At 41.0% G+C, this 15,966-nt stretch overlaps 1 protein-coding gene across 2 annotated transcripts in view; it reads right to left on the bottom strand.

Moving 5' to 3' along the window:
- The window catches only part of TSHZ2 (teashirt zinc finger homeobox 2), an 84,629-nt gene extending 68,896 nt beyond the window's left edge, over positions 1 to 15,733 (bottom strand). For both annotated transcript variants that reach the window (XR_003249850.1, XM_026042128.1), the window contains exon 1: positions 12,788 to 15,733. Coding sequence is in view for 1 of the 2 variants with exons in the window: in XM_026042128.1 (XP_025897913.1) it covers positions 12,788 to 15,413 (2,626 nt within the window). In the remaining variant the exon portion in view is untranslated. The remainder of the gene's footprint in view (positions 1 to 12,787) is intronic.
- Positions 15,734 to 15,966: the final 233 nt, after the last annotated feature.

Below are 15,966 nucleotides of genomic sequence, written 5' to 3'. Positions count from 1 at the left end.
CCACTCTCCTTCCCTCGTTTGCTTTTCACAGCTGTGATTCTTTATGACGAATAATAAAAAGATTTTGCTGAGAGCTCAGCTCTTGCACGCCTGATGCACAGAGCAGCACTGGGAGTTCAGCGAACCCTGGGGCCTGATGCTGCCAGGCTGGGATGTCCTTCCCGTGTCCTCGGAGTCGGGAGTCCAGCACCATGCAGCACTGCACCCCTAGTGACTTCTTCTCTCTTGGTGTTCCTGGGCAATTCAGTTCTGCTCTGAAGGGAACACGTACCAATGAGCTGGGAGGAGAATATTTCATCCTCTGTTCACATTAATGTCTCAGCATATACTGCATCTAGTATTAATTTGCTTGTTGTGCTGCAATACATAATAAATTTGAGGCAGTAGCTTTATGGTCCAAGTTGTAATTTTAAATTTTATGGTACAAACTGACCATCTGCAGGAATCTGACCATATAACCTAAACCACTGTGCAGACTGTAATGTTAGCACCTTTGAATCACGGTGCAAACATGATTTAGACGCACAATTAGATAGACCAGGTCCTCAACAATTCTCAGCTGTCTGAATTACTGCTGAGCACTCTAATAAATACATAGTGCATAGGCCTCCCTTCAGCAAAGCTTTTAAGAATGTTCCTAAGTTTGCCTCTAATCAGCAAAGCAACTATTACAATTACTATTATTCAGAGACTAGTCCCGCATAAGAAACCCAAAGCGCTTGGCCCTGCACAAACAGAACAAACCTGTGTGCTYGGGGACTGCTGCTCATGCCCTGCTGCTTGGGGCTGGGCTGCTGAAACGTGGGCAGGTCTTGCTAGGAAGCTGCACGGGACCAAGGAGCAGAGAGAGGGATTCATGTGTCTGCAAGGAACGGTTCAGCAGAATAAACCAGCAACTCCCTTAAGAGGAGGATTGCAAAACACAGAAATTATCAGCTACTCCTGAGTTGAATCTTGTAAAGACTGCACCCACTGACTGGTCAGAATGGAGCAGCAGAGCAGAAATGGTCCTTGCATCAGCAAACGATCTCCATCCCATCCCAGGAAGGACCCCGGCTCCRGATTCCTGCTTCCTTGCTCCTGGCATTGTGCAACTCAGCGTGCCCTGCGCAAGGTGCCGTGCCGAGTAACAGACAGTCCCCTCCTTCCAAAGGGAATGAGTAATTTCCAGGGATACACGGCAGCACGTAGGTCTTGTTAACCCCAATAAGGACACAAGAGATTTTGGAAGCTTTCTCAAAAGTGAGGGAACTAGAAAAGAAACAAAAGGAGGAGAAAGGCCACTAGAGCTGAATGCCGAAGCAGGCTGGATTCAGCTAGAAGCTTAGGCTCATTTTCCTGTATTTTAAGATAACACAGTGTGGCCAGGGAGCCATTCCCAATAYGGGGCAGAATACAGAGGAGCAGCTGCACTTCTTGCTCTGTGGGCTGAGCAGCCAGGGCAGCATCTGGCCAGCCCATCTCCAGGAGCCTCCGTGACTGTTCTACCTGCCTGGTGCTGCCTCCTCCTTGCCCTGACTTCAGCTACAATTAGAAATAAAAACATAAAGTGGCCTCTGGAGAACTCTGGAAAACGGGGTCTGAAGCATCACACTGTTGGAATAATCATTGCTTTTCCCGAGTCTCAGTTATCACCGTGACTGTGTTTGTGCCCTCTTCTCTACCTCATTTAAAGTAAGTTGCAGTTCTTCCACTCCCGATACTGAGTAGATGCAGACACCACTTTGTTCCATGTGATTTATAGGCAGTAGCTAATGTTCAGTTATAATTTCCCATTTTAGACATGAAAAATAGCCTGTAATGCTCAACACAAGGGCCTCTCAACAATGATATATAATTTAAAAATTAACATGAGGACAGAGGAGACACGGGATTTTGAACTAGGGACTCTCTCATTCAAAGGTTAAATCTCTACAAGGTGAGCTAAAGGAATTAGTTGAGTTATTAAGTAAATGCCTGTTATATTTTCCCACTACATTAGCTGTTGTAGTCTTTTCCAGTTCAGCTGTGCTCAGCCCCAGCATGTTCAAAGTGCAAACGCTCGTGGCACTGTATTCACACATTTGCTTTTTTTCAWTGTCAAACAAACTAGAGCTTTCAGAGCCAAAGGTCAAAGCGGAGGGCCCTTAAGAAAATCTCTTGGGAAATTATGTGATTGTTCTTATGTCTTTGTTGTATATAAAATCACGCTTCATACATGGCTCATCCTTTCCATGCATCTTAAAACTATAAAGGAGTCCCGACTCATTCCTGTAACACTTAAGTTATAAAAGTGGTCCTGTTAATTTAGTTATCTTGTATAGCTAATTATTTGTAGGATCAAATTGTGGAGCCTCCTAAACCTTAAAATTGTTGAAGAGCTCTTTGAAACACAGAGAAGCAAAAGAAGGAGCAGAAGCCACATCTCCAGACCTGTTCTGCTAAATGAAGTCCTTTTTTTTTTTGTGAAAACCCAGCAATTCAGAAAATATGCAGGGAGAATAGGGAGTAAGGAGGAGAGAAGCTCTAAGGAGAGCTTTTAAGGTAGTGTTCTTTTCTTGCTCATTTTCTGTTCACACTAATCTGATCTAGCTCATATGTAAGGTGTCTATTGCTGCACTCTGTTTAACCTTGTCTCTCTCTGGCACCAAGTATTACATTTATGGATTACAAATTTATTGACATTTGACATTTGCATCAGCTTTCACCTGATCAACAGGAGCATTGGCTGCCAAAGGGAATTATTATGGAAGATTTCAACAGCCATGGGAATGCCAAAAAGGTCATTAAATCATATTGGAAAAACAATGTGTTCATAGAGTTCATACATTTAGTCTTGCCAGTAAATCTTCTGGTTGATACTTGGACCACCTACTGATGATACTCAACGAGAAAGAGAAACAGGGAGAATCGAAGAAATGAATTAAATTAAAACCAAATGACATGAAGCCTGGCACAGTGAGATCTTTAATTTCCTTCTCTATGAGTCCAGAATAAGCAAGAAAACAAAGCAAAACAAAGCACAGTGGCTTGACTTTATCTAAGTTAATTCCTTCCATATAGGCAGGGCTTAACTGAATAAGCCTGAGTAATGTGCGCACCCCACATTATTCCATGCAATTTGTATGTGGGAGGTGCAGGATTCAGAAAACATATGGCACATGGAAAACAAATGACAGGKTGTGCTTTTACACGCATTTTGGCTATACTTATCACTCTTGTTGATATTTTTTCCACCAGACATGAAATATGAATGTAGCCACTTTCACCCTAATCTCTTTGGAAAATATTGAGAGCTATTTTTTTGCACATTTGTGATTTATAGAGGAAGGCCACCACATAATTCCTGGGAGCAGAGGCAATGTTTTAAAATAACACTAATCAAATAAATAGAATTTCCTCCCCCATCATCTTCTCCCTGGAAGACAAACCTGGGTCTTGTACCAYAGAAAACCAAGGCCAATAGATTAGGGCTGCACAGGATTACAGAGGGAGGTGAATTACTGAACTGGAAGCCCACCCATAGCCTATCTGTCTGTGGACATCTATTCTAGTCTAGCGGCTAGYTTGAAGACAACCATATGTAGCCGTTCACCTCTGAGCTAAGTGAGTATAAAGGAGGTATTAAGCATGTTCACGTCAATGTAGGTAAAGGAGAAAGAGGCAACGATATTGTCATGTCTCAAGTGGATTCTTCTCCTGTGATGTCCCTTGGCATGTCATTCAATATCCATCAAAYGAATGTCTGTCTTTTTAATGGCCCTGTGAAGAAAGTTGGCAACCACATGGACTGAGAGCATTTGAGGATCAGTGCCAGTGTTTTGACTTGCCCCTGGAAATACAGACCCTGCTGTAGCCCCACTGTTGTGCTTGGAGTACTGGTTGGGCAGGTGGCTATGGGATGGCCTCAAAGGGGTCACATGAAGAGCTGCAGAGGACAGAGAARACTACTGAACAGAAAAGGTGCTTCTCATTTTGTCTTGAAATAAGAAAGAAGTGGAGTGGTGGAGCTGTGCAGTAGAGAGAGCTACTGGCAGCTGGGTGCTCTATTGGGATACTGGTTACACATACGGGAATAGATAATTTCAGGTAGTCTGTGACTCATAGTATAAACTTGAGTGATATTCAAAATATGAAGCATTTGGGAGTTTTCGTGAAATGACTTTGTGAAAATTTCACACTGAAATTTCAACAGATGTCCAACAGGAGACAGGAAAAAAAAAAAAAAAAGCTTTTTTTTTCTCCTGTATACAAAATGATTTAGCTGTTTAGAAAATCTGAAAACAAACCTAGAAGTGATCAAATAATTACATTCCTGTGCAGCAGAGCAAGTAGTTAAGCTCTTCTTAATCACTGGTCAGTGCTAATATGTGCTCTGCAGTAGGATGGCAAGTCCTGCTCTAGGTGTAATTGAAAGAGAAATCTAACCCTCAGCTTGCTGATTTTAAAACTAAACTATTGGTGTGATTTCTTCATGGTCTGGGCTTAACCAGGTACAAAGAACAAGTGTGCATGTCCTCTACTTACTGCCTTAATATARAATCATAGAATCATTATGGCTGGACCTTCAAGATCATCGAGTCCAACTGTAAGCCCATTACCACCCTGTTAAACCATGTCCCTAAGCACCTCATTTGCACATTTCTTGAACACTGAGAGGGATGGTGACTTCACCACTTCCCTGGGCAGCCTGGTCCAGTGCTTCACTGCTCCTTCCATGTAGAATTTGGGATGGGTCTCAAGTTCACTCCAACCGGCATCACCGATGTGCCAGAGCTTCTACAGCTATGAGCAAGACCTGTTGAGCATTATCTATAACCACTTTCTATAACATAATCTTCTCTGAGTGATAAAGTCCCTGAACTGTACATATGGAAACTTGGAGAATGCTCTGGGAATCTTAGGACTGTCCTGTTCTTATCCTTTTGCAGTGGTCATGGTCGCATGAATTAACATGGACACAGATGGACCTTTGACTCAACCCTGTATGGATAGTCCTGTGTTCTTACCTCACCGCTAGTCAGCTTCAAGGGATGAACTGAAAAATGTCACAAAGAAAGTCTTAGCAGTGTAGTGCTGTGGGGCACATCTATTGCTACAAAGGATTCTGCATACTTAGACAATAGAATATGAACACAAAACATGGCAATTGTTCACTTATAGCTATGTACCAGTTTAATGGSACAGAGAAAGCTCAACCCTGTTGAGCTCAACCCGCTCAACCCTGTGCATGTAGTGATGCTGAGAGAGAAAAACCCAACAGGAAGACAGGGAATCTTCCTCAAGCAGAAATGTCTTTTGAAGCTCGATGGACTACAAGTCAGATCACTATAATGTAACCTTGACTTTGACCTTGATCAGAAGGTGCACAGCAGGAGAAGAGGCGAATGAAAAAAACATATGGAGGTCATGGCCTTCCTGATCTCTCTATTTTGGGTTACCTGGAGAATTGAACTTGTTTGGTTCTCCCATGCAGTCTGAACCTAYTGTTTTTATCTCCTCCCAGAGCTCTTGAGAGGTTGCGATAATCACAGATGAGTCTGGCAGCAGAAAGAGAAACTGGAGGATGCTGAGCACACCCTGGTAAACCATATCCCCATCCCCTTTGCCTTCCTCTTCCTGGCTTTGATGCTTTGCAGCTGCTGCTGTGTGTATAGGGTCTGTGGGCCTGGTTGCTCAGTAATAAATCAAAAACAAACTGCTGGGGTAAGGAGGCATGGAGAGTCTGTACATCCCAGGGACCCTGAGATGTGTGATCTACAATGCAGGATATCCAAATTTCCTTCCTCCAAACTCCCACCCCTGCAGCAAAGCACCGAGCAAGCAGTCTTCGCTGGCCTGTGAAAAGAGGGGGCAGGAGAAGGAGCAGTTGCCACCGTGCAGGCTGCTCTGCTGCTTGATCTGACACAGCTGCTAGGGGAGGGTGGAGCGGAAAGGAACAACCACATCAAAACCACTCCAGCCACCTCTCCTTTCCCTTCAAAAATGTCACTGCGGCACCCTCTACTTTCTATAACAATGTTTATCACTGTTCTTCGATTGTCTGGGACAATAAATGGTTAGAAATGAGCATACATCACCAGGAAATCTCTGCCTGCCCCTTCCCCCAAGCAGTGTCATAAAAACGTACAAATTCACATTAATAATGAAGTGCATTTCCCCGAGAAGCCACTGTGTATCTCAGGGAGAGCAGGCAAGGTGGCAGTTGCTGCAGAGTTTCCTATTAAAGAGCAGAGCAAATACTCATAAATCTGATGAGGGGCCAAAGCACATGTTAGGGCTGTCTCCCTCTTAATGGAACCTTTTCTGAAATGAAAAAAATATATATCTCGATACATTCAGGGTATTCATTAGACATGACAACCTCCTCCACTCCCCCAGCCTTCCCTCCCCCACTCCCGCAAGTGCTGACCCCGGGATGAAGAGCTGGCRTTGAGCGCTGGAAGGGAGCCCTTTTGGAGGGGAGGAGGAGTTGTTTCCGTATCTGGAACGGGCACTTTTCCCGGGATGAGCGAGCGCCTCCTGCCCCCATCTCTTCCCTTGCTCTAGCGAGTGTCTGCTTTTCCCCCTGCCTCTTGGTGGGCTCCGGCAGAGCGCCCGTGTCCCAGCCGGGCCCTTCCCCTTGGCTGCCCTGGCTCCTCGGTGCTCCCGGCCTTGGGCATGTGCGTCCGGCTGCTGGGACCTCAATCCTGTGCCCTACAGTAGGGTCCCTATTGCAAAACTGAGCATGGGAAACCTTTCCTGCCACCTCGCCCCTTCAGGGGCTTCATCAACTGATGCTCTCCTGGCACAGGAGGGTGGAGGGGTGAAGTCTGCAATCTGCAGGACTCTCTCAGGGATTTGTGGCTTTCCTACCTGGTCCTATATTTGCAGTCTGCTCTTATTTGCAGTCTGCCCCTTTCCTGTACACAATATGGACTTAGAAAAGAAACCACCACCACATTTATTACTCTGTGTTTTCGGAGCAGGCTCTGTGCTGCACGTTGCTGCTGCTACTTCATTCCTCTTCTTCCTAGCAGGGTCCTGAATCAGATATGTGCTGGTGTAGACCGCGTGAGACTCCACTGAGGTATGAAAAGGAACATAAAGACCTGATTCTTCTCCAGCCCCATGCGTCGATGCACAAGCAGGCCCAATTCTGAATCGAGAGGGTGGGAGGAGAGGGCAGAATGTAGCCTGGAGGCTACAGCTTAATAATCATGAATTATCTGTTCATTATCCCAATAAATAGTGAAAAATCTCTTCCTCCTTTCCTCCTCCCATAAAGCTATATCTATAATTTTCCATCTGTGCTCCATCATAGTTTCATGAAGTGATCACCTTACTAAATTATTATTACTGAAAGGTGCTTTTGAGGGCTGGATGAAGCTCATATCTTTTCCTTTTGTTATTGATCTTATTATTTAATTGCCGAGGTATAAAATAAATAAAAAGAACTCTGCTACCCTTCCTTTGAAATTTCACTGGCTAAAACTCTTCTTCTATAGATTATGAAGGCTGTAACATTTAATGATATCAGACAGTAAAGAGAAGGCAAGATTTTGATATCCTTATGAATACAGAATGCTTGAGTAGGCAGGTGCAATTCAAGGTCAGTTAAAATCTGGTCAAAATACTTAAAAGTTGCCGTTTCTTTATGAGCATAAGAGTTCTTGCCTTTGGGGGGCAAGAACTGTCATTTACAGTATGGTTATACACAGCCTAGGAACAATATGGCTTGACCTAGCAAGCTGGATGCACTAATGCAATGTAAAATAATACCGATCTTAAGAGCAACCTGTAGTATTCATAAAAAGCAAGTAAATCTGTCCAGATACATCTATGCTGACACACACTGATGTATCATCTGGTCTGACCCTGCTCTCAGGGAAGCCAGGAACATCTTCCTGACTGGTTTTACAAGAACAAGAGCTGGATTGAAAATGCTTTCCCTAGGAAAAAAAATGGAAGATTTAAAAATGCCAAAATTATCAAAAAAAAAAAAAAAAATCCTAATCTATCAGATCTACCACTTTGGGGAAACAKAAATTTCAAAGGATTCTCAGAGGACTGAGACTTCACCAGAGCAGAGCACCAGAGCTGTGAGCAGCACAAGCGAGAGACCAAGCTAATTGCTGCTCCTGTTCCTCGGTTTCATCTGCTCTCCTTGGTGCTCAGCAATTTTATCCAGTTTATTTCAACAGAAGTTAGTTTGTTGGCATTCCCATAGACATGGACAYCGCACAGATTTGTTTGTTTATTTTGCCATGGACAATGCAGCAGTTTCCAACAAGATGTTGCTAGAAAGCTCCTACCTAAACGCTTGACCAAGGCCTTCATTGCAATGAACCCTCTTTTTGGCTGATGACATGGGAAGCAGAACCCAGTTCTGTAGGCAAAATCTGCCTGCAAACTCACATTTGGTTCTCCTGAAAGAGTCTCTTAGGTTCTCATGTTGTTGCTAAGAAGTGAAAAATGAAGGACAAGTCAAATTCTTTAAATTGTGGTTTTGGACAAGTAGTTAATGCAATTGGCCTTGCCCATGTAACACAATGTAATAGTGCAACGTGTTCAGAGTAGCTCCTACTGGTTTCGAGGGGATAAGAAAATAAAATCTACAGAAGAAAAAAATCTTCTATTTTGGTATACTTAACACATACAGTTATCTACGTGTCCTACATATCATTTAACAAATTGCTTTGCAATTCTTACAGGGCGTGGTATAATGACTGATTTAAAATCACTGCATTGCTTAAACTGCATTGTTCTTCATCAAGTTGAGTCATTTTTATGTGAAGTGTCAAGCTCTCTAACAAATAACTGCTGCCAGACAAATCAAGTTCCTCATCTTAAAGCTACGGCTAAATAGTTTATAGCTTTAATCTGCTCACTGAGGTGTGCAGTCTATGACAGTAATTATAAATGCAAGGAGAAATTATAGCTGAATGCTTTAACTGCATTAGGAGCCATTTGATGAACAATCATGATTGCCTGCTCATTTTCAACAATAGAGGGCAAGTTAGTGTCAGTGCATTAGAGGATTTTTAGTTCTGCTCTGCTCTTTCTTCCATTTACCACAGAATGTCAGTTGTCTCCTATAAAGTAGAAAAAAAAAAACCCTGTAGAAGCTTTAAACTTGATGGTTAAAAAAAGACAAAGGAGAAAACAGAGAGAAAAACTGTTTATCATTATGACTCATTTTTTTTTTTTTTGTTTTGCAGCAGCCTTACTTTCAAATTAGTTCATTTCAGGTAGTTGCTTGTTTATTTAGCAGGGTCTTTTGAAAAAAAATCTCCCCATCCAAGTTGGTAAATTTAACACTATAGAGGCTTATTTTATTAAAAAGATGTAGATAAGATGATGGAGAGCCTCGGTGACTGACCAGTTTACAGTCAATCTTATCACCTGTCTTTAAAGTAGAAATATAATTCTGCATTGTCTTTTGTAAGGACAACAAAATTTTTCTAATTTACTCGAAAAAAYGAACAAATGGTTTTCAAAGAAATTAGCTCTACTTAAAACCATGTTCCCTAATGTTCATGGGTTTTCTTTGAAGAACAGCAATAAAAACAAATTTGAAGTGGGTTAAATGAAAGAGAATAGAGACATCTGATCATTGTATATAACACATAATTTTACATTATATTACCAAGCCCATATCAGTTAGAAGAACTCAATAAAACAGCAAAGATGAATATAAAACACATATGTATGTCTTTACATTTAACAAGAATTGATAGCAAACTTCGTATAAACAGTCTCACAATGGTCTTAAAAAATCTATATACATAACATATTTTCCTATAGTACTAAACCAGATCATTCATTTATATTTTTAATGATATTTACCATTTTCAAATATGACTTTTAACAGTAGCTTTCATTGCAATACAGAATGTATTTTATGTATGTGCTTCGAATACTCTTTCCACTATGTTATTTCCATTTATTTCCACACATTTTTCTATTTTTATTTTGCTACAATATTGCATAGAATAAGTAAATGTGGATTTGTCGGTGTGCTTTAAGAATCTCAGTATACTTGATTTCTCCTGTTTCTAAATACTTTGCTCTCCTGTATGCTATTATTCAAATGTATACTGAATCTTAAAAATAACATGGTAAGAATAAGTAAACTCTAAAAATCCCTGTTATTTGATTTAGTCTCCTTCCAGATCTCAGGAAGAAACCCACATGAATAAACTCTGGCCTCCACACTTCTAGCAGTCAGAACTTAGGTAAGCTTACAGCTCCAAAACTGTAATAAAATCTTTACAATGCTATCCAAAATACCCCATCATTTCATACAATTTGTGCTATCATGCATACCAACTAAAATTATAGTTCCAGATAACAGTGCTATCACTCTGTCATTGCAATTTAAATATATTTTTCAAAGGTAAGACACAACCTGCATCCTGATATAAATTAGAAATGGATGAGGACTGAGGGAAGAGCAATTTCTGGGTACCCAAAGGCAGGTAGGACAGTACCTTATTGATGTAGTTATATATTACCTGAATAATATCAGAGATGTGTCCATGTAGGACATTATAATGCAGAAACCACTCTCTTCCCTTGGGGATTTTTTCCTTTGTGTTTGTTCCCCAAATCCCAAGGGACCGTATCATGTTTATAAAGGTGGGTGTTTGGTTTGCATCTGAATAATAACACAGTGCTTTTAATACCAAATCTGTAACATTTGTCAGGTACTAAGCCATGAATATGCCAAAATAACTGTTATATTAATATATTTGGCAGATAGCTTTTGTTGAAAAAATCCAAATTATTGGTTTGCTCTCATATCTCTTGTGTGAAAACTATGAATGTCACAGTTTTAATAATCATTAACTGATGGGGAACAAAAGGAAGTATGGTATATTTTTTTTCCCAACCAATCACTTGTAATTTTTTTGACATTTTGGCAGGTATATTGATTCTGAGTGGTTATAAAATAGTTAGGTGGCAAATCAGTTATTATCAGATAAAACAAAGAACATTTATTCATCCTATTCAGAGTAGATTCTAAAACTGGGTTAAAATGCCAAAATAAAACTTAAGGATATTAGCTCTATTTATAAAATAAATTCCCTTTAAGTCATAGTTAATTTTGCTGCATAAAATATATAGAAAAGGTGACTCCAGTCAAATGCAGAAAACCTGTACGAGACATATGCAAAACTTAAATCCTACTGCCCTTGAATACTGATGTTCTGCACTATAGTAACAGCTTCCATCACCCATCCCAAAGTAACCCTTTGATTAGTAGTTTAAATTATTCAAAAGTAGCTTTTTTTAATGGGGCTTAAGTGATGCATAGTCTTCATGCTGCCTCTGTACAGAAAGTGTTTCTTAAAGCTTCATGAATATTTGCAGCAAACAAATGTGAAATCTTCACACAAACGGGAATCCAGCTCGAAGCGCTCGCACCCTCAATKAGCCGGAGAATAGCCACAATAGCAAGTGGCCTAAGTGACAACTCACAACACATCCTTAATTTTGACTACGTCTGACAAATTCATTTTCCAAATGTTATTCAAGCGATGAAGCACTGGAAAAAAAGCTGAATCTGCCCATGTTTTTTTTTTTTTTTTTTCTTTTCTGTTGAGCAGAAACAGACCCTGAAATTAACTGCAGAAATTGTTGGGGATGATTAACAGAGCTGTGATGGTGATAAATTTCTTAGAAAGAAACTTCTTTGGGGACTTTTAGTTGATGTTCTCTATATTTTAATCAAGGCAATGCACATTTGTGGTCTAAATAAATTAAAAATGCAAACATTGTGTGTCATCTGAAGAGCACGTTATGTGTCATAAACATTGGTTGTGGCAGCACTTTGCTTGGTGTCTCTTTCAGCAAAAACATAGCAACACTAATGCAGAAGCCTCCTATTAGCAGATCTTTGACATAGTAAGTTTGTAAAAATTCTAGCTACTACCTTAGTTAAGCCTAAAACAAAACAGGTTATAGTGAAACTTGCACTTAAGGTAGTGATGTTTTATGCATTGACTGGCACCCCCATCAACATCAAACACAAAATAAACATCTTGAAGAATAAAAATGCATTGTACAGAGACGTGATAGAAAGGTCATCCTAACGTGATGCAACCAAAAAGGCCACTCACAGCAGAAATAAGGGGAGCTACTAAAATATGTCACAAAATCGAGTATCCAAATAGCACAGAAAGAAGCGCATAACTGTTAGGCAAAAGCTTTTCATAGTTATTAGAAGATCCTTCAGGCTTGGTTTTAGATTATGGATTATTTAAGACTTTGCTAATTTGCTATTTGCATTGCCTTTCCTTTTTTTTCCCCACCAAAACCAGATTTACTGGGAGAGGTGTAACACCTTTGGTGGCAGGAAAAGGTGCTCTTTCCTGCTATTTCCATTCTCAATGCAAAGAGAAGTTTCACTCCACAGGATGTGAAGAAATTAGCTCTTAGAAAAGAGAGCGAGAACTGGGAGAACAGCTATGTTGAAATGAGTAATAGGCAACCTTTCTATATAGGGCAATGTAGCTAAGCATTTATCAAGCTCTCTTCTTGAAAACATTATAAAATGGATATGTACATGTAATTAGATGAATGAAGCGGCAGTACATTATACATTTTATAGCGTTTTCCTACATTTAAGAAAGTACAAATGTCTCAAGAGTCCTCCTTAAAATGATGAAATTAAAACTCACTATAGAGCATGCATACCTTAAGAGTTATTCTTCATCCACTTCTGCTACAAATTGTGAATGGTGTTCTGGTGACTTGCTGTGTGTTTTGCTTAGATGAAGTTTTACTGCGTGTTTGCTCGCAAAAGTCCGACAGCACAACTTACATTTGAACTTAGAGTCTGTGTCCTCTTCTCCAGCTATTGTTTCAGGAGATCTTTGAACTGAAACTCTGGAGATTTCTTGCTCTACCTTGGTTTGCTGCTCCACTGCCAGTCTGTTCATGTCTTTCATTTGGAAACCTAGGTGAGATTCTAAGTGGCTAATGTAAGTAGATGGGGTTCGAAACTGAGACGCACAGTCGCTGCAATAAAAGATCGGATGCCCTTTGTCCATGTTTTTCAAAAACTTTGTTCCTCCAGTTTTCCTAAGTTGGTACTTGACATTTGCCAACCAATGGCTAATGGTGGTCATTGACAGTCCAGTAAATTTTGAAATTTGCATGCGCTCTTGTGGGCCTAGATCTGATAATAAATATTTACCTTCGGAAGTCTGAAAGAGACTGGAAGCAAACTGAGCTTGCAAAATAAGAAGATGCTGAGGATTCCAGTTTGACTGTCTGCCCTTCCTTTTATGCAGAGTAGAGACTTCTGTTGAGACATCCTCAAAGCGTCGGACATCTATTTCCAATTTCATAGATGGGATTCTTGAAGATGCAGCAGGTTTTGGTGTAGTAGCTTTGGGAAGAACTTTGACCATGTCAGCAATGTCAGAAAGAGCATGTTTCTGAGGTGGAGAAGTGCAAGATTGTGCTTGAGCTGACTCCGCTTTCTTGCCTTTAGATTTGGTCAGATCAATAGGCTGATCATTGTTTTCAAATAGATAGTGCCTGGACACACTTGCAGGCTTTGGTGGGGTTGGCGCAGGAGATAAAACTGGCTTCTCCATCATATTTAAATTAGGTTTGTGGAAAATAGAAATTGTGCTAGAGCTGGGGCTGGAGTTGGATTGGGGCCGTAAAGGTTCAGTGGCTTTGCCCAAGTGATTATTCAGTACAGACTGGAGGGCACTAAGTGGGTTGACACAAGGCAGTTCAGAGGAATGGTTGGCAGCAGCACAACCATTACTAAGAGAAGCTGCTGTTGATTCCTTGAGGACTGTTTTTTCTTTTCCACTGTCCTCTTTTATTTTGTCCTCTTCTTTCAAGGGACATGGTTCTGTCTTTTTTTGCTCCACAGAGGCTTCACATTTGAGGGGAGGTTCTCTTTCATTTTGACAGAGTGGGGCAGGTTCAGCTTGGATACCGTCTTTAGCATAGTCTTTTAGTACATCTTCTTTGTCCTCAGTTTCCTTCTTCACTTGAGTGCACTGGGCCACATTTGCTGAGATAGGGACCACGGGCATGACCTTCCACTTTGGAGCGATGGGCCTCAGTTTATTGGTGATTGTTGGCCTGATTTGGAGCACTTGGGAACCCGCAGGCAAAGACGGCTTAGCTCCTTCTGAAAGCTGATAAGCTGCATGGATACTAGGGTATGCACTCCAGCTGGGAGCTCCATTTTGAGCTTTATTGATGGCTGTTGTGACAGTGTTCTCCAGTGACTTTAAAATGTCCCCACCACCCTTTGAACCATCCTCTAAATCTTCTTCTCGGAGGTACTGGTATTTCATTGTAGGATCCAGTGGTTTCTGAAGTGTGTCTTCATACTCTTCAGTTTTCACCACTTTTTCATCCTTGTTTATATCATCAGTCTTATCTTTTTTAGCTTCCTTTTTTAGTTCAGAGGTGGGAGTTATGCATTCTGAAGATGATTTACTGGTTGTTTTTGAAACCGGGCTGTCATTGGCTGGTGCTTCAGACAACGTTTGCATCTTTTCCACAGCTAAAGGATCCAAAACTAGTTGCTTTCCCTTTTTTGAAGCCGAACTTGTGACTTTCAAAAAATGTCCAGTGACCATCATATGGGTAGTAAGTTGCTGCAAGGTGTCATGTGAGCTTCCACATTCCATACACTTCAAAATCTGGGATTTACAGGCCTCAAACTGCCATGTGTAGCTGGCACCGTTTTGATAGCCATACCGGTTGTTAGATGGTAACTGCAGGTTTGCATTCTTCTGAGGGGAGAAAGTATCGGAGAAAGATCCCGTTGTGGAATCGGGGGAACAAGGCCTGTTAACATCAAACACACGTTTCTTTGCAGGAGTGACCATTTTTGAAGAAATGGTTGGTACCGGCTCCTTCAAAGGCACTTTTTGGTAATGTTTTGTTTTTATCATATGAACACTCAGATCTTGAAGGGAATCAAAAGAGTCACCACAGAACATACATTTAAGAACTTTTTGTGCATCTTCCTTGTCCATGTCCTGGAATGCCCTTTTTCGGGGCTTTGAGTAGCTGGTAGGTCTGTGCTTGTCCTTTTTATGGTTGTCATCTTGGTAATGACCTGTTTCATTCATATGAACCGTTAGTTCCACCAAAGTGTCGTAGGCAGCACTGCACTGCCTGCACCTAAACCTGCTAGCACCTGTGAATACAGCTCCACACATTTTGCTGCTCTGCCTGTAGAGCTGGACTGAACTGAACAGGTTAGGTTTTGAGACAGGTCTGGAAGGTAAATTCTGTTGTAAGCTTTTTGACAATGCATCTTGGTGCCAATCAAAATCAGCTTTGTTACCTCCATTTCTGTTGTCACAACTTCTCTTTTCTGAGTTAGACAACTTGAAACCCAACCCTAAGCCTGTCCAATAAGAGTCCGACAGTATGTTGGCATACACTGCTGTCATTTTATCCATGCAGTCATGTGCTTCATGCTGGGCTTTGGGGTGGGCGCTGGTTTTTGGATCCTGTGGCTCTCTAGAGCAAATGCTTTTAATATCTGTCACGTGGTCGCTGCCATCACTCAGTAGCGATTCATTTTCTGCATCTTGATTAGATATATGACTGACTGGAGAATTCTGGTAACTGAAGTTCCCTTTTGGCTCAGGTCCCACTTCATGTTCTTCATCTGTACCTGTGTCATTGCTGCCCTGAAGCTGAGCAGTTGAATTGTTGTCATCATCATCTTCTTCCTCCTCCTTTATGTCTTCCTCTTCCTTTAAATCTTCCTCTTGGACGTAACCTGAAATGTAATGTCAATAAATGAAATAAAATGTTAAGGGAGAATACTACAGTTTCAGGTTTTTATTTTCACTATGCTCTTTCCTCACTGAACTTCACTTTAATCTACAACTTTATTGTCTGTTAGTACTGGAAGTGAAAAGAGTCAAATGATGTCTCTTTTTGTGAAGGTTGCTGCATTTTATTGGCAGATGATCATAATTCTTTACAACTGCCAGAGATTCTGAG

This window comes from Nothoprocta perdicaria, unplaced genomic scaffold (assembly GCF_003342845.1).
Source record: "Nothoprocta perdicaria isolate Ctin4 unplaced genomic scaffold, notPer1 scaffold_3, whole genome shotgun sequence".
In the NCBI taxonomy this organism is placed as follows: Eukaryota; Metazoa; Chordata; class Aves; order Tinamiformes; family Tinamidae; genus Nothoprocta; species Nothoprocta perdicaria.
The sequence above is the reverse complement of the archived record's forward strand: the minus strand, read 5'-3'. Positions and strand labels throughout refer to the sequence as shown.